The 12,213-nt window shown below is 40.1% G+C and overlaps 1 protein-coding gene across 2 annotated transcripts in view; it reads right to left on the bottom strand.

The window, feature by feature from the left end:
* The window catches only part of LOC145996395 (uncharacterized), a 243,414-nt gene that overhangs the window by 70,429 nt on the left and 160,772 nt on the right, over positions 1-12,213 (bottom strand). For both annotated transcript variants that reach the window (XM_083132846.1, XM_083132854.1), the window contains one exon: positions 1,228-1,756. In XM_083132846.1, the coding sequence (XP_082988972.1) occupies positions 1,228-1,276 (49 nt within the window). In that variant the 5' untranslated portion in view covers positions 1,277-1,756. The remainder of the gene's footprint in view (positions 1-1,227; positions 1,757-12,213) is intronic.

Genomic DNA, 12,213 nt, shown 5'->3' with positions numbered 1-12,213 from the left:
AAGCTCCCCCCCGAAATCCTACAAATATCTAATTTAAATGTTATATTTATTAATAACAGAAATAAAGTTATAACCACAGTAAAAACTGAATTACATCAAAAAATGTTTAGTGTATAATAGAGGAACCAGGCTATATTTTTATATAAATGGATCCACAGCTTCCAAAACAGAATATAAACTTTATGAGTGAAATTTACCACTAACTGTTAAAGCCTTTTTTGGACGATTGTGTAAAAGTTAATAACAAAATACAATAACTACGATTTTCAGTACACACACACTGTACAAAATAGGTATAAGAAAAATAATGGACAACAATTGCGTTACATATTCACTGATACGGTGGATGGAGTAGCAAAGTCATTCCATTTATGTAATAACAACAATAATTTTGGATTGAAATTGGTATATTTTTAATAACTTATAATAATTATTATTGTGAAATAACAATAAATATTATTGTCATTATTATTTGTACTAATCAAGTCTTATCTATGGCCTGAGCCCCTCTACAAATATTTCTGACAACGCCCGTGCTCATAATGGATGATTCTGGTTATTGGCCTGCTTCTACAGAGAACCGAACTTGAAATCCCTTGATTCCAAAGTGACAACGTTAATCACTACTCTACCTAGGACGTACCAAGTCAAAAATGTTGTCGGTTGATTGTCATTAAATGCCGTTTCTGCCACTGTGGTGAAAAGATGAATTGATGAAAGGACAATCAGAAGCACACATGACCTGCACTCAATACAAATCCAACAGAGGATTATACTGGCTGCGAGTCCAGACGCCAGAGCCTCATTGGCCTGCAGCAGCGTTGTACGTACTAGATGGAAGTGAGGTTGGCTATTAGATGCCTTCAGTGAAGATCACCCCCTGGACCCCAAATGAATAGTTGGAGGGATTTAGTTAAAAGGTACCATACCGGCGTTCTCCTGTTGCACTGAGAGGATGAAGAAACACACAGAAACCTGAGTCAAAATACCTGGCAGGCAGATTTGATACCCTAACAACTCATCTAGATTCAGCAATGGTGCTGCTATGTTGCTTGAAGAATTTGTGTTTTGAGCTTTTAAGTCCACTTTATACACAGATAGGCTAATTGGGACTGGACCTACAGCTTAAAGTGGGATCCGAACCACTGTGTGGCTCCACCGAGTATCAAACCCTGAACGAAAGACACAATGAACAATAAAAAGTGGAGAAATTTGTAATGTTCTTACCTTGTACTAAGCAATAACAGATGAAGACCACAAATAATCTCCACCCCATTCCTTCAGGCCTCAGGTAACACCGTCGCCGGCGACGACGTCCGTCGTAGACGTTGGAGGCGCCACTGTCGTTTCGAGAAGGTCTCTGCGCGGAGAGGAATCAGGCGGAACCGTGTTCGAATCCCGGATCCTTGGTTCCCATCATCCGGCATCCAGGCAGTCACTCGCGAGAAACAATAAAAAAAAGACACCACACTTTAGACCACTGAAACCAACTTGGAGCTCTAGAACCGAAGCATATGGCAGATTCCAACAGGTCTTCGGGAGACCCAATACGTGGTCGTCGGTTTCTCCAGCAGAGAGCGCTCTTCACACGTCCGCTTGGTGAACCACGAAACAAAACACTGCTGCCTGGAAGCACACGTATCTGTCTGCAAGGAGGTCCCCGGTGGTTTGTCCGCTTTCTCTTCCCCACCGAGAATATTCAATGCCTCATTGTCGACCAACTCTCCCTCGCGTCGGAGGAGGTCCGCTGTTGACTCTGAAATGAAACGGAGAGGAATAAATTATTACAAGAGTCAACTGGGGAAGGCGTCTGGGCTAATGAGCTCAAACATGACATATATTTTTTTTGTTACATGCGCATACACAAATACAAACAATGCTATCGCCTTCAACTCTCGCTGAAGAAGCAGTAAACCTATTTCGAAGAGTATCTACGTCAAATTGTACCAATATATTTGTCTTATTTTACGTCACATCTCTGCCAATTTTGGATAATCAGGGAAGAGAAAAGAAGCGATATAGAATAAAAGGGAGAAACTAAGAATGAAAAAGAGAAAAATGGGGAAAAGAGAGAATGATAGGATGACGAATAAAGAGGGAAGAGAAAAGAAGCGATAGAGAATGCAAGAGAGAAACTAAGAATGAGAAATAGAAAATGGGTAAAACAGAGAATGATAGGATGACGAGTAAAGAGGGAAGAGAAAAGATGAATGCAAGTGAGAAACTAAGAATGAGAAACAGAAAAATGAGGAAAGAGAGAATGATAGGATGACGAATAAAAAGGGAAGAGAAAAGAACCGACAGAGAATGCAAGTGAGAAACTAAGAATGAGAAAGAGAAAATGCGGAGAGAGAGAGAATGATAGGATGAAGAATAAAGAGGGAACAGAAAAGAAGCGATAGAGAATGCAAGGGAGAAACTAAGAATGAGAAATAAAGAGAAGAAAGGGAGAAAGAGAGAATGATAAGATGACGAATAAAAGGAGGGAAATAAGAGAGGAGAGAATGGTAAAAGAAAAGAAATAAAGAAATGAGAGCCAGAGAGATAGAACTTAAGTGAGATAAAATACGCTAGACTAGAGAGATAAGATTTGGTTGATTTGGTGTTTTAAGTCCACTTTATGCACAGTTAGGCTAATCAGGACTGGACCTACAGTTTAAAGTGGGATCAGAACCACTATGTGCCTCCACCAGGTATCAAACCCGGGACACCTTGATTACAAGGCGAAGACGTTACCTCTGCGCCATCGTGGAGGCTTAGAGAGATAGGAGAATTACAAGAAGACAAAACGGTTAGGTTATTTCGACATGTAGTTATGTAATTATGACACACTAGCCGAGATCAAACTAGAACTTTACGTTAATCTCTGACAACTTCGGACAGCCCAAATTCATGTGTATAGTACCATACGTTCTATTCTTGTCATTTAACGTAGCAGTTCTGCCAATTGTGGATAATCGCGACGATAAGGATGAGTGGTGAATAGATGAAATTGATGAATGGGTACTGGCAATGAACAACCATGCCTAGCCAGGGACTAGATTGTTCTACACTTGAAGTTTTAGACAAAAACAATAGTAGCCTTCTCAGTGGCTTATCCCACACATCCTCAACAGCCACCTAACACCTCGTACAATTTTTCATTTTTCATGGGCATTATGGCGCTAAATACACCTTTACACAGCCCTAAAAACGACCTTACAGCTCCCCAAACGTAATATCCAGGATAAGAGCCAGCTTTTCATTGTAACAAATAACAAATTTGTATTTCATCGTATGATGGGAAATTTAACTAAAATCCAGGGTTGATAAAGATCCAGGAATTTTAAATAAATTCAATTCGGTCCAGGAGAGAAAGCGTAAATGGGATCTGGACCGTAAAGAACCTTTTTATCTGTAAAGTATTTCAATTCGGTCCACCAACCTTTTTTCAATGAAACAATACGCAACTTGGACCGAATTTTGTGCGAGAAAAAAATTCCGGTCCTACAGTGGAACCCAATACAAGCTATTAGAATTTATGGGTTCCCGGACCTTTAACAACCTTGCTAAAATCCACATGTAAATGGAATATATATACCCTGTCCCAGCTAACTGTGGAGCATGGTCGCGCATAGATAGCGTCAGAGAAGCGAGGGAAATCTATTGGCCAGAGAGAAGCAGTAGACGCTGATGGGAAGGCTGGTAACTTCAGTCGCTTTCCCCCTCTCCATACAATTCCGTTCCTCTCACGTGTTCATTGGTGGAGCCGTCTCGCGTCACTACTTGCGCAGAGACTTGTTTTCGTTTTCCTGCTCCACAGTTAGCTGGGACGGAGTATATGCTTACGTAACTAAGAAACCATTGCGAGTATGTAGACAATAGCAAACCACACAAAGATTCACGTGAATGCTTTATACCCTGTCTATTTACTATGTACTGAACAGTAGAATGCGATTTGTTCACTAATGACCCCATTTCCCTCAAAGAATGTCCTTTAAGAGCAAGATTCACTATCACACCTTTAAGGTCAGAGCAAAGCTCCTCTCCCATTACGGACTGCCCACGCTGGCAGGGTGGTTGAATGGTGACAAGAGTGATTACACAGACCTGCAACTGAAGCTGTAAGTACAAAAACGCTGTGTGCTGCACACAAAGACGTGGTGGCATGATCATTAAGTGACACGTGTGTCCGAACAAGAAAGGTACATACATCATACAATCTCAAAAACGATCTATAATACTCTCCATCCAGTACAATTACTGCATCTCGCATCTTCTATACAAATTACATTTTCGAAGATCCTCCCTGAATACTAGACACCTTTCGTTATCATATTTTGCCAACTGAACACGTACAGAGAGGTTTCATACAATGTATACAGCCTGTACGAACAAGTATTGTACATACTGTAGCTGATGGACTGTTGCGTTATGTTAAGAAGCACACTACTATTGGCTGGGACTTTTAGCCACGCCCATAATTGCGATTTCCACACTGGTATTGTCATTACCATCCCAGGACCCCTTGATTGCTAGAGGCAGATATTTATGGAGATTCGTTTTACTACTCGTGTTTTTATTTTGTTGGAGATTATTTTATACTCTTGGCAAAGATTGATTCGATTGATAGAAAATTTCTGAAAGCAGAATTCTCTTACATTTCATTTACTCAAATGGACGTTAAGATCCACGAATACAATATTAATATTAATGATCAAATACATCTGGTAAAAGTATATTATGTTCAAGAATAGACTGACTGCACCCACTACTTAAAATATATATTATATTTTTGTGCAGTGGCGGCGATTGGGTTCCAAAACTATGGGGAGGGGGGTCAAAGACAGATTACTTTTCCTCGTACATCAGGTTTAGCAGTGGCAAAAACTGGGGAGGGGGACAACTGCCCTTCTGGCCCCCACTAATCGCCGCTACTGTTTTTGTGACAGAATGAGATCCACTACTATAAATTGTCAATTTTTACAAATAGGCTACCGTTTGGATTTATGTTCATTCTGCAACTGAATTTGATTTAAAACTTTTTCTTACCGTTAGTGCGTTCAGTTATTATTTCCTAGAATAGATATAGATTACTATACAATCATAGTGGATATAAAAAGTCTAGTTGCACAACAGTGTTATGTACAAGTTTTAAAGAAACAGTATTCGAAATTCGTTATACAACGAAAACATTCGTCATAATTCCCTATTGCGCGCGCGCATGTGTTGTAGATTTTATTTTAAGTCTACTTTATGCACAGATAAGGTAATCGAGGCTGGAACTAGAGTTTAAAGTGAAATCCGAACCTGGGTCCCGGGGGCTCGAATCCCACTTCAAACTGTAGGTCCTCCAGTCGCGATTAGCCTATCTGTGTATAAAGTGGACTTAAAAGCTAAACCAAGGGTGAATATGACGAACCACTATGTGCCTCCACTCGCAACGACGGTGCACCATCGGGGAGGCCCCGAGATTGTGTTCATATTTCGCATTTGGGATCCCATTTCGGGATTGTTTCATCGACATTAGCGCAAACCTTCATTTTCATGAATCTTAAGAGTCATTCCATGCCAAATCAACACAGATATGTGCAATTTTTAACCTGACCATCTCCGATTTTCATGAAATTTGGGGAGTTGAAACTATGCATAGAACTTAGTAACTATGAAAATTTTTAGTCTCGTGCGTCTTGTAATTGTTAAATTATTCAAGGTCAAAGTTTGCAGAAATTGCCCTATTTGAGCCCGCTTAGCTATACTAAATGTGCTGTAACTCCGCCCCTATTTTTCCTAGGAAGCTCAAATAAAGCTTATTGTACAGGGAATTGAATAAGCTTTCCAGTGATATATAACAAGCCTACCTTTGGATAAAAATATAATTTTGTCACGTGACCTTGACTTTTAACCTTGAATATCTCAAAACATGTCATCACCAAAAGTCGTGAAAAAAATATATTTGGTCCCTCATACCATACTCTAAAACATACCAAAAAATCATTCTGGGACTGCAATGGGATCAGAAGATACAAAATAATATGTGTAACTATGTGACTGATAAAAGCCCCATTACATGAACTATGAAGAGTCAAATGTCCCTTAACACCCCCTACAAAATGTTAAGGAGTTATCCTGGTCATAAAAGAAATAGGTTAGGCACAGTGAAATCTCTAGCCGTGTGTGTCAAGCGCAGGTCCGGCATATTGTTGACCGCCATATTGAATTCAACGCAAAAATTTCAAAGGAAAGGGGGTGATGTGATATATAAAATGAGGCTAGAATTTCACAAGAAATGAAGTGACGAAGGTTTATCCAACATATATTTAACCAGCAAAAATTTATTACTGCATGCTTGTAACCATTTTCTTCTTTTCGAGGTGTTAAAAGCAAAGCATTGGAATGCTCCTAACGTGTTAGGTACTCATCGAGATCACGCTCACATCTTGGGAGAGAAAAAAGTATACGCACCATTGCATATGATTTTAATCAGCTACATTCACCAAATAGTTGAATACTGAAGAATATTGGGAAAAGTATCTCAAACAATTACGTGACACTTCCTTTGGAATGAAAAATTCTTCAGTGACGAGGCTAATTTTTATGTTTAGGGTGAAGTTAATAAAAATAATATGCAATACCTGTGATTTGCTCAGTCGAATGGTTGTTGCTGGTAAGCTAATTATGTGGTATAATGTATGACGAACGGAAATGGTTGGTCCATATTCAACAACGGAACCTTAAATGGTGAGGGCTTCTTGTTAAGTGAACAGGTTTTTTCACCCTTGCTTACGGGATATAGCACTTTTCGAGAGTTTTGAAACAGGACAGAGTGTGACCACACTATGTAGACATTTTGGCAATTTCTTCATGGCAATTTTCTAGGTAGATTGATGGGCACACGGGGATCTATTAAAAGGCCTGCACATTCCCCATATCTAACATCTTAGGAGGACTTTTACCTTCAGGAACATTTGAAGAGAATGGTGCATGCACTAAAAGTCCCTGATATTGACCATCTGAGAGAAGGCATACTTGCTGCTTGCGATGTTGCACATGCTGCATTGCCAAATGTTCTATGCGAGTGTGAGAGACGTCAACGGGTGTGCTCACAGGAACATTGACAACATTATAATGTGCATATATCGTAAGTGAAAGATATGTGTATATCTTTTTGCTGGCCTAAGATACGTTGGAAAATCCTTCGTCACTTCATTTCTTGTGAAATTCTAGCCTCATTTGATATATCATATCACCCCCTTTCCTTTGAAATTTTTGCGTTGAATTCAATATGGCGGTCAACAATATGCCGGATCTGCGCTTGCCACACACGGCTAGGGATCTCCCTGTGCCTAACCTATTTCTTTTATGACCAATTATACCCAGGATAACTCCTTCACATTTTGTAGGGGGTGTTAAGGGACATTTGACTCGTCATAGTTCATGTAATGGGGCTTTTATCAGTCACATAGTTACACATATTATTTTGTATCTTCTGATCCCATTGCAGTCCCAGAATGATTTTTTGGTATGTTTTAGAGTATGATATGAGGGACCAAATATATTTTTTTCACGACTTTTGGTTATGACATGTTTTGAGATATTCAAGGTCAAAAGTCAAGGTCACGTGACAAAATTATATTTTTATCCAAAGGTAGGCTTGTTATATATCACTGGAAAGCTTATTCAATTCCCTGTACAATAAGCTTTATTTGAGCTTCCTAGGAAAAATAGGGGCGGAGTTACAGCACATTTAGTATAGCTAAGCGGGCTCAAATAGGGCAATTTACGCTAACTTTGACCTTGAATAATTTAACAATTACAAGACGCACGAGACTAAAAATTTTCATAGTTACTAAGTTCCATGCGTAGTTTCAACTCCCCAAATTTCATGAAAATCGGAGATGGTCAGGTCAAAGGCTGTGTTGATTTCGCATGGAATTACTCTTAAAAGTAAAATCAACTGTTTATGTAGCATGTCGTGATTATCACGAGATCCGTAAAGACTTGCCTAAAAGAATTGCCCTGCAGACTTCTTGCAAAGAGCAATTAGTAATGGAATTTTTGGGTGGGTGTGTCGGAACACACACTCCGGAAAGCAGAAAGTGGGTGTGAAAACAGATCCTCAAGTCCTTCCTAATGAAGCTAACACGCAACGGAAGACGGAGACTTGCACACGTCCCGAGGGTGACCTTGGGCGTTGGTTGCGGCACCTAGAACAATGCCCGTCGGCACCATTTCATATCCACCCTCTTCACCGGAAGAGCAGACCTACATACGAGGCCGGGCTCCAGTTGCTATGAAGGATCGTCCAAAAAGTGACTGAGAACTCATCTGAAGTGGAACGCCTTGTACTTTTCACGTTTGGTTAGTTTCATTAGGACCACAAACACTACACTGTGTTATATCGCTGGGGTAGGTCTGCTGATCGTGGCTCAGGTAATGTAGCTCAACTCTTGCTACTGCTCTCCTTGTATCCAGGCACGTAGCCACGAACCCTCCTGAAATCCTGCAAATGTCTTGTTGGAAATAGTGTATAGTGGTAATTCATTTTACTACCTTAGCAGAATTAAACATCTTGCATGACAAGTTGTAATATACTGAGAAATTCATCTTCAGGGCTTCCTTCCACCACCCCACTTTTTCGCCTTTAGGCTGATAAGGGATGAACCCCCCCGAAATAAAATTCTGGCTACGGGCCTGCTTGTATCTGTAACGTGTTGCGAGCTAAACTGAACTCAATGGTGCCGCGGCCCTTTGTCAACATGGTCAAACCATTGACGTCAAATTGTATCGTTGAAGTAATAATAATAATGAACTATTGTTTTATTGCCAATTTATTCTTATTTGAAAGATACATAGAAGACACTTGCAAAGACTAAAAAAAAATATACTAAATTTTATATTTTTAATTAGACTTTTCTTTAACAACATGAAAGTTTTTGGTTTTTATATGGCACAATTGAACGTCCAAGGAAGTTTTCAAACCGAAGCGACAAGTGACACTTGGTTCTTGAAAACCAACCCTCAGAAAAAAATGCAACTTTTTGAATGGAAGCGACGCGGCAAGCTGCACTTGTCGCTTGCATGTCGCTCGAACTGGGCTCTTTTCTCAATACCGTGCATCGTGTCGCTTCGGTCTGTTGTTCGCGCATGTGAAGTGACTGTCTGCTTTGGATTGAAGGGGCCCGTGTGGTTTGTGGCCTGTCTCCTGCCGTGTATCTCCCTGATACTTCAACACGGTTGTGAATTGTTGAGCTCAGCAGATAAAGTGTCACATGGTAAAAACAGATTCTTTGTTTTTAATTGATTTATTTTACTTCGCGTTTCTGTCTCTCTTGGCTAATCGCGATCAGGATGACTGGTTCTTGGTTTTTATATTAAGTCTACGTTACGCACAGTAAGGTTAATCGGGACTGGACCTACAGTTTAAAGTGGATTGATTGAGTTGGTGTTTTAAGCCCACTTTGTGCACAGTTAGGCTAACCGGAACTGGAACTACAGTTTAAAGTGAGATCCGAACTATGTGCCTCCAACGGGTAACGAACCCGGGACCCCTTGATTACAAGGCGACGACTTAACCACTACGTCATCGGGGAGGCAGGATGACTGTTCATGAGACGAAATGGATGAAGGGACAATCTCTCTCACACACACACATGAACGACAAGTCGCACTGGCTGTGACGTGAGTTCAGATGACAGAGCCTGCTAGGCTGCGCACTAGGTGCTGCCATCTTGAGGGATTTTTTTTCATTGGCTGCTCCACTGACTAATTAAACAGAGAAATAGAAAATTCTACTTTAAAAACAATCTATTGTTGGATATGCATCTTGGACAAACATGCTGTATATAGAATCAAATTACGACATAAGAAAGATGACTGTACCACAGACACGAAACATCGGCTGAGAAGAAACTCATTTGATCACCTAGCCTCGTAGCAATGTGTTCATCGCTCACCACAAGAAGCCTCAACGTACTGACTGGGCACGGATAGACGTCACCATACGCAGACGATATAAACACGCGGAAACCTTCACCTTGAGAGGAAAAAGGGCATAAAACACTTTCCTCGCCGGTAGCTAAGGGGTTTGAACGTGGCCTACTTCTGGCATAGGCTACGCCGATCCGCCTCAGGCCAGGAAATGTCTGAGAGGTCTTCTCGTCACTTGTATTAATTAGATGGTCACGATCCTTTCCTTTCCCACTGCACACATTTCTGAATCCCATCATCTCCATCCCCCCCCCTCCCTTCAAAGGTCACTACCGTTAATTTTTTCTATCCGGTGCTCATTTCTCTGTTAATTGCAGAAGTACGAGTAAGGTGGTGCCAGTGTTGCCATGTTCGGAACAAAAAAATCCCTTTTCTAGAGGCAAAATTTCCCTCTTTCTCCCACAAATAAATAATATAATAATAGTAATAAGTGTAGAAGTAGTAGAACTTTCGTTGTCCCATGTTCGTATACAAGAATAATGTTAAACAAATTGCTACACCTCTGTAGTGAAGTTTTTATAATACGCCAAACCCAGTAACACTGCGTTTTGCCAAGTACAACAAGTATGGAAGGCCATCTGGATGTTTTACCTGAAGTTCCCCTTTCCCTTAAAAATCTCTCCGAATTTCCATTTAAATGGAAATTTCCCTTCAGTGGCAACACTGGGTTGTGTCAAATACAAAAAAGTATAAGACCACCTGGACTTTTTCTCGAATTTCCCTTTTCCCTTAAAAATCCCTCAGTATTGCATTTCCCTGCAAAAGGGAATATCCCTTTAGTGGCAACACTGCATTGTGAAACGTACAAGAAGTAGGGAAGGCCACTTGGTCTCTCTGACTTGGTGTTATTTTACACACAGCGCCTTCGTCTCAGGTGTTTCGCCGGAGTGTGCCACATAGCAATCAAGCGTGAAGACCCTGTGGTACCAGGCGGTCTTCTGTTTCTGTGTGGAGTCGCCGCGTGACATAAAGGAAAGGAACAGACATGATGGCGCCCTTCGAAGGATGCGCTGAGGTAGACAAATCGATCATTGAACTCTGTTCGAATTTGGAGCAAGAGTCGACTGGGGTTTCAATGTAATACATGTGTATTGAATTGTGAACTTTCTCCCTTGCCTGTCTCCTCATCAATCTTTTTTGATCCTTTCTATATGAGATTCTCTCTTCTATTTTCTTTCTCTTTTTCTATTTTATTAATATTTTGTTTCGCCATATCTCTGTCTACTACCATCCGTTTTCCTTCACTCTTTCTCCTCTTTCCCTCTATGCCTCTTACTTTTCATCTTCCCTTCCTCCCTTCATCTCTCACCTACTTTTCTTTCTCTCTATTTTCCACCATTTCTATCGTTCTCTCCCATTTGATGTACTTTTCCTTCCTTTCTATTTACCTATTTCTATCTCTCTTTCATTTATTTCCCTTTGTTTCCATCTCTTCTTTTCCTGCGTTTATCTTTCTCTTCTCCCTATTTCTATTTCAATATTTTCCTTTCGTTTATTTTATTCTCACAAGTTTCCTTTTCTTGCCTCTGTTTCTTTTCTTTTCTCTCATTTTCTTTCTCTTCTCCCTATTCCTCTATCTTTTCTTTCATTTATTTTTTCTTTATCTATTTCTTTCTCTTCTCCCTATCTCTATCCCTAACATCTCTCTTATTTTCCTTTCTTTCTCATTATTTTTCCATATCTCTATTTTTCTTTCCTTTCTCTATTTGTTTCACTTCTCTCTATTTCTTTCTATCACCCATCACATCAGGCAGCTTGTCTGGAAGAACTTTGTCTCTACTTCCCGCAGTTACTTGTAATGTGAACAATATATGTCCCCCCCCTATCAGACAAAGCCATATACCAAAGCAAAGCAGGTTTAATTCCACATTGCTGTATCATGAACGTTCTACATTTCTTTTGAAATTGCTATCCACACGAGGCGAAAAGGATAACATACCGTAATAATCCTTTCCTCGACAGGTGGAAAACGAATTCTCCGAGAAAAGGAGTGAAAAAACATCCGAGGACAACCAGATCTTCCACAATTTAACGGTTGTGTGGAACATCAGTTACGTTAAGTTCTCACCAGATGTCATCGCGGTTACTAAAAAAAAACTCTTACATGTTTAATACATGAATTGTATACAACAGGTAATGTTTCAATTCACAATGAGAGAAATATATATGCTTATCTGAAAACATTCTACAGAAAATCAATGGATGCTTTCTAGTGGAGTTTGAAATCATTCGAAAATATGTATC

This window comes from Lepisma saccharinum, chromosome 1, assembly GCF_977018435.1.
Source record: "Lepisma saccharinum chromosome 1, izLepSacc3.1, whole genome shotgun sequence".
In the NCBI taxonomy this organism is placed as follows: domain Eukaryota; kingdom Metazoa; phylum Arthropoda; class Insecta; order Zygentoma; family Lepismatidae; genus Lepisma; species Lepisma saccharinum.
Note: the sequence above shows the minus strand (reverse complement) of the source record. Positions and strands in the feature narration are given on the sequence as shown.